The following is a 13,927-nucleotide window of genomic DNA, read 5'->3' as shown; positions in this document are numbered from 1 at the left end:
ATTCTTTCTAAGTTAATTCTTCCTGTATATGTGTATATATATATAAAATATATATTTTCTTCAACATTCAAGAACTTTGCTTACTGATGAATTTTCAGCTCACTCTCATTAGCCAGAACTAAGAATGAAATGAGATGTTACTGCACTTCTAAATATTTTCATAAACTATATATAGACAAAGCTATGCACCAGCTGGATTGAAACCCTTTGTTTTAATGTGTTTTCTGAAATGTGTGATAATGAAAATGTTTGAAACGCCTTCAATAAAACTGACAAACATAAGGTGTCTTTCCCTAACATGTGTCTCTGGCTGTCTGATTTACCGGGAGGTCTGATTTACTGATAGGTTCAGATTGAGCTTGTCATTGAAATTATATTAGGACTTTGGTAGATGGCTAGTCACAACATGCAAGTATCATATTAGTGGTGCTGTACAAGGAACAAAGGAACCACACAAGCAGAAAAAGAAATGGTAAATACCCCTCTGTAGTTACTAGCTTTTATTTAATACTTCAAATGCAAAAACGACTCTTTACTAATGCACATAATGGGGGGTGGGGGGAGGATGACCAGCTGCACATAGGGGAATGCAGCCTGACTGTATCAGATGTTGTTACAGACATTTCAAATATAATTTACTGTACAATACAAAAAATACATATCAGGCTTTATATTGTATAGAAGGAGTTGATCCTCAGATATGACCATCAAGAACTGAGTGATTCATTCATGTGAAAACTGTGCTGCAGCTAAAGTCATTGAAGTTTTGCTTTGTAGTGCCTGCATATCTATGCATTTATGGACATACAAATGGTCCATTTAACTTCTAAAGTCAGGTGTTCTCAATGACTTACCACTTATGTCACAGAACGTTGTTCTACTGCATTAATTACTTACATCCAAGGAATATAAATAGAGACAGAATGTCTTGGCAAGTATGATTTACATCAGTAAGCAAAAGAGTAAGAACTGTGAAAAATTCCTGAATTCTAATGTTTAAAGGGAATCATTACAAGAACTTAATATTGTTATCAAGTTTGGTTAAAATCTTAAATAATAAAAAGCAGATTGTGAAAACACAGTTTCATGGGACATCACGAACATCTCTGTAGCCTATTTGGGTTGAGTTCCAGGTATCCCGACTCCCTGTCAGATTTAGAAGGTTAGGCATCTTCGGGCTATACTGTAAGCAATGTTTAAAGATATATGCATGTTTTCACAGCACAGATGTTAGTGAATAGATGAACAGCCAAGAACTAAATGATTCAGTAGGTTAGTTATGCTTTAAAATTCATAACAACATCGTACCACAGTTGCCAAATTCCAGCAGCTCACTTCAGTTTAGCCATCAGGATCCTGTGTAACACTTGTGCTGAGCTGGGGACTATTAGAGGCTCTGGGCACCCCTTGGAAGCTGCCCTATGAAATGGTTTTATAAGAGACCTTCTAGCTCCAGTAAACTCAAACATCTCATCAAGGAAATTGAATGAAAGGCTTTGATTTCTTGAAGCAATGCTTTCCCATTTTAGTCTTTATTCGGCTTGCCTTGTTAACATATGTGTACATATTTTATGGGGTTTTGGGCCGGTAACATACTTGACATGCAAACTATATCCCAGAGCAGAAGAGAGGGTTTGGGATTTGGGGTTCTGTAAGGCAATTTAAATAGATTTAAATCAATTTTGTGGGCTTTATTGTTAGACTGAGTATCTTCGTTTGCTTCAGCACTAGTTAATTGAGTTTACATATCAGACCTGTTCTATAGCTGTACTTTTTTTGATTGACTTCAGATATATTCTCTTGTCATTGGGAATGTTTAACCAGCAAGCTGGAGAAGACAATAATGTGTAAATATTAAATACTTAAGGCTTCTGCACTAGAACCAAAGCAGTAAAGCTTACTGATGGCTTTAGTTATATTTACCACAATAGATTATATCTTAGAATTTGGTGAGAAACTTTTCAGGAGATTTGGTATTTGCCTTTCTGGGGAGAACTGGTTTTACAAATCAGCACGCATTGGACAAAGTATACTGGAATAGCCATTTTTCATTTTGGATTCAGTTTGATGCCCCCCAATATTTCTTTGAGCAAGCTCATGAACTCAAAGTTGGCTTTAAAATTAAAGCATCTCATGATAATCTTAGTTTTGGAGCTAAAACATCAGACATCATTGGAGAAAAGAGATAGTTTATTTTGCCTAGCCAACAGCAATAATGGGATGATTTCTGGGATTTCTACAGCAGCAAAGCAGAAGCAAACTTTAAACAAGATTATGTATGTAACAACTGCTTGTTATACTAGGAAATTATCAACCTGACTGTTTCTTTAAAGGCTGCAATATTTGCTTTTTCTTATTGCTTATTTTTGACAGTTGGCTAAAGAAACAATGTGTAATATGCTTAATTAATTTTTTGTGTCTGTTTTATTTCAGAAAAGTAAACAAGTGCTACAGGGGTCGCTCTTGTCCAGTAGTTGTTCATTGCAGGCAAGTACCATTTCTAAAATAGCTTTAGAGAGATTTGTATGTGTAAGAATTTAATATAGATCTAAACAAAATGGGCAAATTAAAGCTTTAGATGAATCACTAAACAGTGAGTTAGGCTGAAGGTATTAAATATAATTCGACTGCTTTTTAATGCTAATTAATACTTAGGATCTGTTTTCATAATAAAATTATCCTTTCCTGAGATTTCATAGCTGTTGTGTCATGACTTATCAATGTATGGCCACCCTTTCCAATATAAGTAGCACTTCAATTTCATAAATCTCCTTGAAAGTGATAGTGGTTCCTTGCATTCCCTCCCAATTTAGTCTTCTTTATTTTATTAACACTCAGTTATGTTTTATTTCTTCTTTGCTTGCTTTTAGTGATCATGGTAAGAAGAGGGCAATGTCAGGGAGTGGAAACCTACCCAGAGATTGAGTAGTCCTTTACGCACAGATTATCCTGACAGTCTGATAGATGTGCAAGAAAGCTGTCAGGCAGGTCAATGGAAAACTTTACCATAATAACGTTAATGTTTGGGTTTGCCATTGGAGGCTCTGTGTTATAAGGAGAATGTTGCACTTATCAATGATACTCTTGTAGACAAGGAAGATAGAAAACCAGCCCTGCTAAGAGGCAGGTTGTTTGACATGTGGCACTCCACTTTGGGTGGGAGTGAGGAGGGAGGGGACGTGTTTTCCACCTGTGGCTCAACAGGGTCACCTTCCACTGGATGCGAGGAGGCCCTGTGCAGAGGTGAACGCTCTGGAGCAGGCTTGTTTGCATTGCCTTCAGGAAGCCTGAGAAAAGAAACATTTGATGCAGAATGAAGAGCCTTCAAGTTTCTTGCTCTTTCCTTACTGTGATGGATGGAAATGTCTACCATCCGTTCAGTAGCTTTTGTTTTTATTGGGCCTGATTGCTGCCTTGTCTCTCATTATTCAGCTTAACTAATAAGATTGTGTCTTTGCTCCTTTCATAGACATAGAAAAAAAACTATTACTATTACCACCTTTTCTCTAAGCAGTGACCTAGTAACTGAAAGAAAAAAAGCTCTGTCTACAGAGACTTAACAAAAATTAAGTTTCATAGCCTGCCTGTAAACAGAATGTAATAACGTGCTTCACGCTGCTCTATTATTTTTCCTTTCATTAATTCATGTACACAAATTGAGCTATCAATAAAAAATAATGGCTTAATTAATAAAACTACATACCAGTCTAATTGGTCACATATGCATCTTTGTAAAAATTTTGGGGAGGCAAAGAAAAAAAGCTTTTACTTAAAATCTTAATTATGTTTGCTAACAGCAGCTCTAAAAGAGCATCACGCTGGCAATTACACGTTGCTCTCTGAAAGGGACACAAGCTGCATTCAGATTAGGGAGCCTCCCAAGGCTTGGTCTCACATCTCTGAGGAAGGGCTGATGATACACAAAAGTTAAAGCTGTTTCTTAGGAATTACATGATAATATTTTTTCTGGTCGTTGCAACTAAGGAAGAATTAAAGGGAAAAGTAAAAAGAAAAAAACAACCACTCATGATGTATAGTGAAGAAAGATTGCAGTCCCTCAGTAATCAAATATTTGGTTCTCAGATAGGTCTCTGTATGCATTCCCTCTGACCCCTGTGTTTAAATGCAATCTGCAACATTTGGGGACGGTTCTGGATAATGTTCTCGTCTAGCTTATTCTGTGGTTCTTGATCTTGTATACAAGTGACTATAAGCTCATTATACATACACTTTTTGAACAGAAATGGTATCCAGTTTTAGGGTTACTGACTTTTCCACTGTTGTTTAAAATGCTTTTATTGCATAAACACAACTCAGCTTAAAAAATCAAAATAAAGTCCTGTTATCCATGCAGGCTAATAGTTAATCTTCCATGAACAGCTTGTGTTAATTCAGTGCAAGGTTTTCCTCCCCCTCTCAGTACCCTACCTTAGCCCCTTGTTCTGTCCTCTCCCCCCACGTGTAACAGTATAACATTAAGGGCAGGAACCTTGATGTTGAGTCTAGATGCACATTGATAGGCTTCATTTTTTCTTTTTCCTTTTCTGTTGGCAGCGATGGTGCAGGAAGAAGTGGAACCTACATTCTAATTGACATGGTTCTCAATAAAATGGCCAAAGGTGAGAATCAAAAGGCTTGTTACTTCCTCGGTACTGAAAGATGTGCTTGTGTTGTCATGACAACGCAGGGAGCAATATTCACAGAAAATCTGAGAATAAATTAGAGGCAAATTGTACTCTTTCTTGAACGTTCTTAAGTTTTATTTTCATAGCGATTTCAAACAACAAACCTGAATGCAAATGCTTTGTGAATGAGCAGGTGTTTTCGTGCTGTTTGAAGTATTTGAATTTTTAAATTTGTCATTTAAATAGTTATTACAGTTTTTAGAAGATACCTTGGGGCTGTACAATCCTTATTTAGTGGTTACATGTGTTAGGTCCTGGGCTGCTTCATGGCTATTGCCCAGTCCACTGTCACCTGCACAGCCACGAGGGTCAAAGGCAAATACTTTTCTCTTTGTAGCTGCCCATTGCCACCAAAATGCCTGGAAGAGCTGGTACCAGACAGGGCGCCATGTGCTGCACAAATTTGTCTCTTAGGAGGAAAAAGACTGTGGTGAACAGGAAAGAGGACTGAAAATAAATCAGCTAATGCTCTTTTCCCAGCTCTGCCACTGTCTGCTCAATATTGAACAATTTATTTAACTTTTCTGTTCCTTGGTTTCCTTATCTGTGAGATGTAATTTTATGAAGTAGGAAATCATCTGTCAACACAGATATATACTGTTGTTTGTTTAAAATGAAGTCTATAGATGCTCTAGAGATTGGGACCATTCCTTAACTTTTTGTTGATCAGTAAATGGTTCATGGCAGGAAGTACTTGAGATGCCCTGAAATAATCTTTGTATGTTCGAATTAAACCAAATTTTTAATACTGATACTGTCTGCAAAAGGAAGGAGGGTAAAAGTGGGCATGTAAACCTGACCGTATGTTAAAAAGACATAGTAGTCGACTTTATTTATATATTGTACTCCTTCCCCATGCCTTTGTCCATCTTTGTATCACAGTTTCATAGAACTGCATTTTAAGAGGAAGAGAAATCTGGTGAGGTTGAAAATAAACAAAAAATAGTTATTTGCCTTTCTTAAGCTGAGTTCTTAAGCCACCTTGATCTGGCATTATGCATATATGTGTTTGTGTTTAAAGAAAAAGGATTAATTGTAAAAATATTTATTAATTTATATAGAGAAACAATATCTAGTTCTTTGAGTTCTAATCACTTTACAGTTGTTTAAAATCTTCTAACGTAGACATATTTTTATATGTGTTTTAAAAATACACTCCATACTTTGCAGTCATCTATTGTATCCTGCGTATCCCAGTCCTGTGGGACATAGTGGCATCCTGTTCCTTTAGAAAGAGGAGTTTAGCATTTTTTTCTCTCCATATTCTGCTAACATGTCTTGTCAAACACGGACTTAATTCTCTGCCCGTGAGCATCATGTGGAACTTGCTACTGACGTTAAAAGAAGTTCTGTGTTTGCCTTCTCCTTAGCAGCGTACTGAAAATAAATTTTTCAGTGGGATGAGATTAGTTTTTCATGCTCACTGGAAAATAGGTTTTTACTCTGTGAATGAATATGGATATATTTCCAGTGCTTGTTACATGCCACGTGACAACCTAGTCTTTAAAAATAGAAGCAATGGTACGTCGTAAAATTAATGTAGACCTTTGTTAGGTATTTGTTCGGCTCATTTCAGTCATCAGCAATGAGAAGCTGTAATGAAAACTAGATTTAAAGTATATGCAATTTACTCACATAAAGAAGTAAATGAGAAGTATTTTCTAGCTTGGGGCTTTCAGCCACTTAAGGGAGGGTTGACTTTGTTGTAAAAGCACTGAAGAATGCCATTTATTGACTCCATTGTACCATGTAATGTCAAATTCCATTTTAAGTGTGGGCTTAGCGCTTCACAATACCAGACAAGTCATGTGAAACTGGCCAGAGAAAGGCGTCACAGGGCTTTTTGGAGATCGGTCACCCCCATTTTGTTCTTGACCTGCTCCCCTCTGCCCGTGGGGGTGTGCGCCGCGAAATCCCCTGACCTGGTGCTTTGGCTGGGGTTTAAATGAAAGATCAAAGGGCAGAGCGGGCATCTCAGCCCTGCTGAGGTGGGCCTTTCCCAGGCTGTCACACTGTGCGGCCGCCAAAGGTTTTGTTCGGGCGGGAACCGAGGCCCAGCCTGTGCGGCCGGGGCCCTCTTTGTCTGGCCTGAGAAGCTGGAGGCCCAGGTTGAGGATCCAATGTTCATCAAATGATCAAAGGCCTGAAGCCCTGGACATGAAATCTTTCTTTCCATTTCCTTTTCTTAGAGAATGAATTGCACGAGTGGCAAAGAATGCCCTTTCCAAAGCTTTTATGTGGAGTGCAAGGGCTAACTTCAGAGTCCTTCAGCGCTAAACATAAAAATGTAAGTGCACTTTCAATCTGGGCCCAGCTGCAAGGCCAGCATCTAGTAACATTTCTTTCAAAAAGGCTTTTAAGGATTAAGGCCTTCAGTCTTTCAAAAAAAAAAAAAAAAGGAGGGGGGGAACTTTTAAGAATAAACTTAGAATAATTTGAGTTTCTTGTTCCACTGTCTGGTTTATTAGAAGTAGACAATAATGCATTTTTAAATCAAAGTAAATAGAGGAGTACTTAGTTTCGGCAGTGGGAAAGTAGAAAGCAATCAATAAATGCCTTGGCTCTTTAGTGGGGTTCTTAATAGGGTAGGTTGAGAAAAGGAGCTCCTTTTTCATGTAATGATTTACTTCCCTGCATTCTCTTAGACAGTTAACTGTAAATGCCTTTGTCATTTACAATTTCTTCTCCTACTGCTCATTGAATTAGTGCTAATACTTAGTCTATTAAACACGTTATAAATTCATATCTTCTACTATCTTGCCTGTTGCCGTCCCTCGTATTATTTGAGATGCTGAAAACCGCCATCAAGGGAGCTGTTCCTAAAGCCTAAAGCAGGGGAAAAGAAACCAAGTTGGGGAGGATTTTGTGCTTGACACCCGCCACGTCAGTCTGACAGCCCCAACCCCTTTGAGAAAGCAGGAATGAAATGTATAAAACACAAAGCACCCTATTTTAGTGCACTTGCAGAATGGTAAAAGTTAGTACTGAGGGTAGAAATGCCCCCTTGGTGTACTTGGCGGGGGGTTGAGCTGGCGGGAGGGCACGCAAGAGCTCGCACGGAGCTCGCCAGAGCGCTCGCTCAGCAAACAGCATCCCAGCCCCCAGCTGCCTTTGAGAGCCGCGCAGTGCCGGCCTGCGGGACTCCCTCCGGCTCTGCACAGCATCAGGAAGGATTTCCTGTTGGGTCGGGTTTTTAATGAATTTCACTATCCTCTGTGCAGTAAATGTAATGGCTGTATCTGTGCATTCAGTCCGAACAGCCACATTAAATAATCTTATTAGATACTGGAACAGTCAAAGAACAACAGTGTCTATTCAGTGCTATCATTCCTGTGTCATGTCAGTGGAAGGTTTTAAGTGCAAGTGTATCCTTTTGTTTAGTTGTTCCAGTAACTTAGCGTTGCTATTTATCATGTAGTTTATTACTACAATTATTTTTCTTGCTAGATTCACATGCCGAGCAGTTACAAGACCCTGATCCCATACCCATCAAAGTAATAACAAAAACTAAATGGTGTTGAATCTGGCCTTACAGTAACACATTTAAATACTATTTAACGTGTTTTAACTACAATAACTATTTAACTATGATACTATTTTTACAGGGGTGTTGCAATTTTAAGACAGTTACGAAGTCACCTCTCATTTCCCCGACAGCTTAGGACAAGCTTTAGTTTTGAGTGAGAAGTTGAGAAGTGATTTATTTCAACTCCATGTGTGCTTCCATGATTTAAATAAATACAGAAAATTATAATGGATTGTTTTTGTAGATAACAATGCTTGCTGGATTTTTGAGAGACTTTTCTGAGGCTGATTTCTGCTGAGAATTTCAATGTTCTTGATTTATTTATCCTTCGTTACTAGAGAAGGTAAACTGATTTCAATGTAGACTACTTGATACTCCTTCCTCACCCGAAACTCACAGTAACTCTGAGCTGATCACGTTTTTTTCTTTTTGTGTGATCTAGAGAAAAGTTGAGAATTTTCTCATTTCTTGTCTTTCCTGCAGGCTTATTGTAGTGACTAAAAGTTTGATATATTGCAAGACATTTTTATTGAGTGTTTCTGGCACAAAAAAGAAAAAAAAACGAGATTATGAGTCTTCCCACTTTCATTTTTCTGAACTGAGAGGCTTGGATGGTGTAGATAATAGTTTGATTTTTAGATATTAATCCAGCTAGCAGCTGCTTGGGGTTTGCTGACCGTCCATTTTCTTGTGTTTGAACTAGCTGGAACGAGATGAGTCAAAGGGAAGGCAAATATGAATTTTAAAATCCTTTTAAAGTATTGATTTCCGAATTCTAAAACCCAGCAAAAAGATTCAATTTAGCAAAGCCGAACCAACAGTTTATTCTCTTGCATTCAAAAGCTTGGATTATAATTGATGAGCACACACGCTCTGGCCCGGGCTGGCTGCGGAGGTTATCTCCCCAAGTCCTCTCCTTGCCCCCGCTACCCTATTGTCTGAGGGTCTTGTGAGTCAGCTCCTGAGCAGATGCAGTTTATACCGTGACATTTTAAGGCAAAACAAAAGATTCCTTAATTCGCCTTCTGACTCATCGTGATCAAATGATTTTGGCTAATCTGAACCCTTGCTGAGGTTTTGCTTATCTGCTGTGTGGATTTAACAATCATAATGAAGTTGTGGGGTTAGCTCCTCTCTGAAAGGGTTTTATGAAAGAAAATGCTTGCCCATATTCATGTTAAAATGGATTCAGTCTGCTTATTTTTGAGCCCTTATGCAAAGTCTAAGAAAATTCTATTGTTCAGTTGCGCTGATACAAGTCTAGAGCAGGCTATTTCTGACATACTTTTGGGAAATGAGGGAATATTTCTTCAGCCCAGGATCCAGCTTCTCCCATGAAAATAAAACTTAACATACTACGTGTCATACAGTGGTTGAGAGAATATATAGTGTAAAAGAGAGATTACTTCTTTTTTAAATGGTATTTAATGGTAAGAGGGCAAGAAGTGGGATTAGAAATAGGTGGTATTCTGGAGAAAAAATTACAGTAGAAAAATTCAGGACTTACTTAAAAATCTAATTGTTTTCATGTTCTAAGTTTGAATCGATCACATTGGTGGTCTTTGAGATTGGAGTGAGATAGATTATTATCTCTAGGAAAAAGGAAAAATATGCAGGCCGGTAAAGCCAAAAAATAAGGTTTTGCTTTGTGCGCTGTTGTGCTATCCACAAGACTGCCTCGGTTCTCAGCAGCAATAATGCTAACCATGTAAATCTGAAATGTTGCTATTTCAATTTCTGAAGGAAGTTCTTAGTGTCCATGTAAACATATCATATGTTATAAGGCCGGTTTTTCAAATGAGCTGCATTTCTGTATTGTAACTTTTATGTAATGAGTTACCCTGGAAACACAATTAGGCAAATAGTGCTCATTCTTGCAGCCTTTCCCAGCAGATAATTAATCACAACGAGAGCTGGGCCCCCAGCTACACGCAAAAGTCTATAGGGAATGTATAGGACAGTTTTTTACAGTCCAGCCTGTGATGCTCAGGGAACTCTTGCTATGTAGAACAAGTTGTTTAAAACAGTGTTTGTCTTCTTTGCAAAACACAGTTTGACATATAAAGCTTTAAAGCTTTTGACGCATTATTGACACCACAGAGTCAATGATTTATAGTTCATAAAATGAAGATAAAAAAGTAGCATGTCCTACAAGCTTCTGTTGTGAAATGAATTAATGACCACAGGGAAGGTGGTGTTGGTGAATGTTTCCTGGGGTATGTTGTATGGACTGCATTTTTAGGTGCTTTCCTTTATGGCATACAGAGATTTCAAACAAAAAGCAAACAAGTTATTGATGTAATTTCTTTGGTTTTTTTCTTTTTTATATAGTTTTGTAGTCGGGGATTACTCTAAAAGAGACGTGTTTCTTAGTTATTTGCCATTCTGGAGATTTTATTGGAAAAAAATTGGGACTAGGAAAGTGTGTGGAAAGCAATCCTAATTATTCAGGGTTTGGGGCAAATGAATTGTGAAGAAAGACTGATCAGACATGGGCTGTTCCTTGGGAAAGGGAGCACGAAGGGGGGTCCCCATAGAGCGTTAGAAGACCCTGAAAGGAATGTATTGATGTCTGTAAGCAGCTTGAAATAGTGACTAATTTGAAAACAAGAGGTCATTGACTGAAACTAAGGAGGAGACAAGCAGATAAGGAATTTGGGTGGCATTTTTTCACACAATGGGTAGGTTAGAATATGGAAAAGTGGAAAAGCTGGCCATAGAAGTACCATGCTATCGGTTTGAGAAGCAGCTGGGCAAATGTTTGGAAAAGAAGGTTTATATACAGAGTAAAGAATTACTTTTTTTGTAGCTAATCTCATGCAGCAGTCCATAGAAGGGTTTGAAGAGAAGTATTTAATTGACCAGATGGTAGTCTTCTGGCTGTAAAGGGTACAATGTATATTACCTAACTAAAGTGTAATTATTCCACAACTTCTATAGCTGGACCAGTTTAGTCACTTTTAAGGATAAACTTTGTTAAAGAATGAATCCATAATAGTTGCATCTTTTATTCAGGTCACTCCACGTACTACCTTGTGAAAGCATTGCCACCTACGTGCAATGTAAAATGAAAGTAATGTAGTTCTTACAATGTAATAGATTCATGTGGGCGAGCTACTTCTGTGTCCCCTGTAAAGAACATTCACATTTTCCAAAGGGGACTTCAAGATTTTTTAGGGTGAACTGAGGCACGTTTTCAGAAATGTCATTTTTGCAATCAGCATCTTAACTTTGTTCATGTTTAATTCAGCACGTGGAGATGAACTGCCTTTCAGATAATTTACTGGCAATTTCTGGAAGAGGTACTAAAAGAAGCAAATTGTGTAGAACTCTATGGGAGCTGATACAGGGGAACACCTATAAGTAGGCAGTAGCAGCACATCCACAATTCTTGCTATCATTACCTTTTGTATGTGTGCGTGTGCATGCATGTGTAAGTTAAATTTAGATGTGTGCACTGGTATTTTCTACAGTGACCATAGGTGATTATGGTATATCTCACCCCATATGGAATACAATCCATTAACGTCTATTTCTTGCATGCATTAATTTAGGCATATTCCTTTTACTTTTAACTTCTGAGGAAGCTGGGGGAAATCTAGATGTAAAAGAGAAACAATTCCTATATGGTATAGAATGTGATGTGACATATTCTCATGCACAGTGGAAGTGAGGAAGGATTGGGCCTCAAATTAGCATCCATTTGCATTCAGTTACAGTGAGTGGTTTCTCCATGTTTTTTCTGCATTGACAAAGGATATTAGCTTAAAAACTGACATGTCAGTAGTGAATTTCTATCCCTGCAAGACTGTTAAAAATCAGTGTAAGCTCAGAAGCATTATTTTCCTGTAGCAGTTTTAAAAATATTGGGCTGTTCCTAGGATTTCCATCTTCAGGATCACCTTCCTTTGGATTGAGTACTGACAAAGCCGTATCACTTACATTTATACATTTATAACATGCAGATTTCAAGTATGAATATAAAATGTGTCAACAACAGCACATTATGTAATGTATATTCTGTGTGTATTTGACTGTCACAATAATTTTCATTCCTTCACTTTTATTACTTTAAGTACTCCCTTCTCCCTTTATATGCTTGCTTTGCCCATTGTTTTTTGTTGTTGTTGTGGTGGTGGTTTGGGTTTGGTTTTTTTAATAAATGTAGTGAAATTTTAATTTGAGTCATTTTTAGGTGTATAGAAGCACTTAATGTATTTTGTGTGAAATTACAGACAGTTCACAGATTCATGTATACGTTGGGTCCATCCCTAACTACATACACGCATGCACACAGATTTTGTTCATCTCAGAGGGAGAATAAGCTTTTAATAAAAACGCCTGCCTGAATACATTTATCTTTTTTGTTATCTTTAAAAGTGTGTCCCTCACTAGGTTTTTGCTGACACTTTTCTCTTTCCATGAAAAGCATCAAGTGATCCTCCTGGCCAATAGCAGAACTCCAGCAGCTACAGCAGCAGACATCTGGATAACAACAAATGAAAATTGCTTTTATTTTTGTAGTTTCTAGCTGTTGTTCAGCTCCCTTCTTTAACTCTAATATTTACAAGTGTTTTTATTTAATGGGCCCTCAGACAATGCAAGTTGAAGCAAGAAAATACTCGTTTCTTCGCAGCAGAGCACTATACAACCAGCAGTTACTCTTACAAAGCCGTTTTCACTTCTGTGGCCTTCCCTACACTATACTGCAACTGGTTTATGTTTTCATTGTGGTTCCATGTTGCTTTTTCTTTTGCCATTTCCATCAAGATTGCCAAACTGGGGGGTGAAGGAAGAGGGGAAGGCAACAGACACAAAACACAGATCTCAAACACCGTTAGATTTGGCAGATTCTAGCATTCAGGAGCCTGAAACTGCAGAGCAGAAACTCAACTTTTTTCAACCCAGGTTCATTTCAGCTAACTTTAGCCACATAAAGCATCTAGCATTAAGCATCTCGCCTAACCTAGTTGTCTAGGTCTCCTCAGTCAGCAGTGGAGAATGATACACACCTCTGGAGGATAATTCTCAGGCAAATGAATTGCCCATCAGAGCTTCCCCTCTCTCGCTTAGCTGTTGGGAGAGGAGATGACTAACTCCGATTCGAACTTCAAGGATGGCTGGAGTAGATGAGATGAGGCTGGGCCTTTGAGACTAAGCTAGTTAGTAAATATTACTGGCATGTCATTAAAACTAATGGTCAGTGAAGAAGTGGTGTTACATTCCCCCTAGTTATGACCCTTTCTTCTTTAATCAGATTGAGTTTGCCCCTCATATGGTGTGATTAAATGTTTCACTGCAACGTTAAGTACTCAATGGGGCAAACACTCGCTGGAGCAGCTACGCGAGCTGTCCTTTAGAAGTTGTCAGTGAGAAGCTGGAGGCATCTAAGGCTTTAGGAGCATTGCAGATCTGTAGCATATCTTTGCTACGTCCAGCTAGCTTGGGCATTGGAAACAGCATAGCTATGACAGTGTAATTGTCCATGAGTGCTGATTTACCCTGCCAACTCCCCAGAGAGCCTACTTCTGTTTCCATACGCCATCACAGCCAGCAGTATAGATGGGTTCTTTTTGTGTATTAGGCTCCTGGCAGACCTGGATCTAGTTACTGTCCATCCTTCTTCAGGAGGTTTCCGTCCTTGGGCCTCCACAGTTTGTTCTCTGCCTCCTTGCTAAGGCAACGCTGAACACTGAAGAGGGCCAGAAAATGGTTG

At 38.4% G+C, this 13,927-nt stretch overlaps 1 protein-coding gene across 1 annotated transcript in view; it reads left to right on the top strand.

The window, feature by feature from the left end:
• Nucleotides 1-13,927, top strand: part of PTPRN2 (protein tyrosine phosphatase receptor type N2) — a 674,672-nt gene that overhangs the window by 648,240 nt on the left and 12,505 nt on the right. The window contains exons 20-21 of the mRNA XM_059818647.1: nt 2,434-2,487; nt 4,555-4,619. Coding sequence (XP_059674630.1) covers nt 2,434-2,487; nt 4,555-4,619 — 119 coding nt within the window. The remainder of the gene's footprint in view (nt 1-2,433; nt 2,488-4,554; nt 4,620-13,927) is intronic.

Source organism: Gavia stellata, chromosome 6 (assembly GCF_030936135.1).
Source record: "Gavia stellata isolate bGavSte3 chromosome 6, bGavSte3.hap2, whole genome shotgun sequence".
In the NCBI taxonomy this organism is placed as follows: Eukaryota; Metazoa; Chordata; class Aves; order Gaviiformes; family Gaviidae; genus Gavia; species Gavia stellata.
Note: the sequence above shows the minus strand (reverse complement) of the source record. Positions and strands in the feature narration are given on the sequence as shown.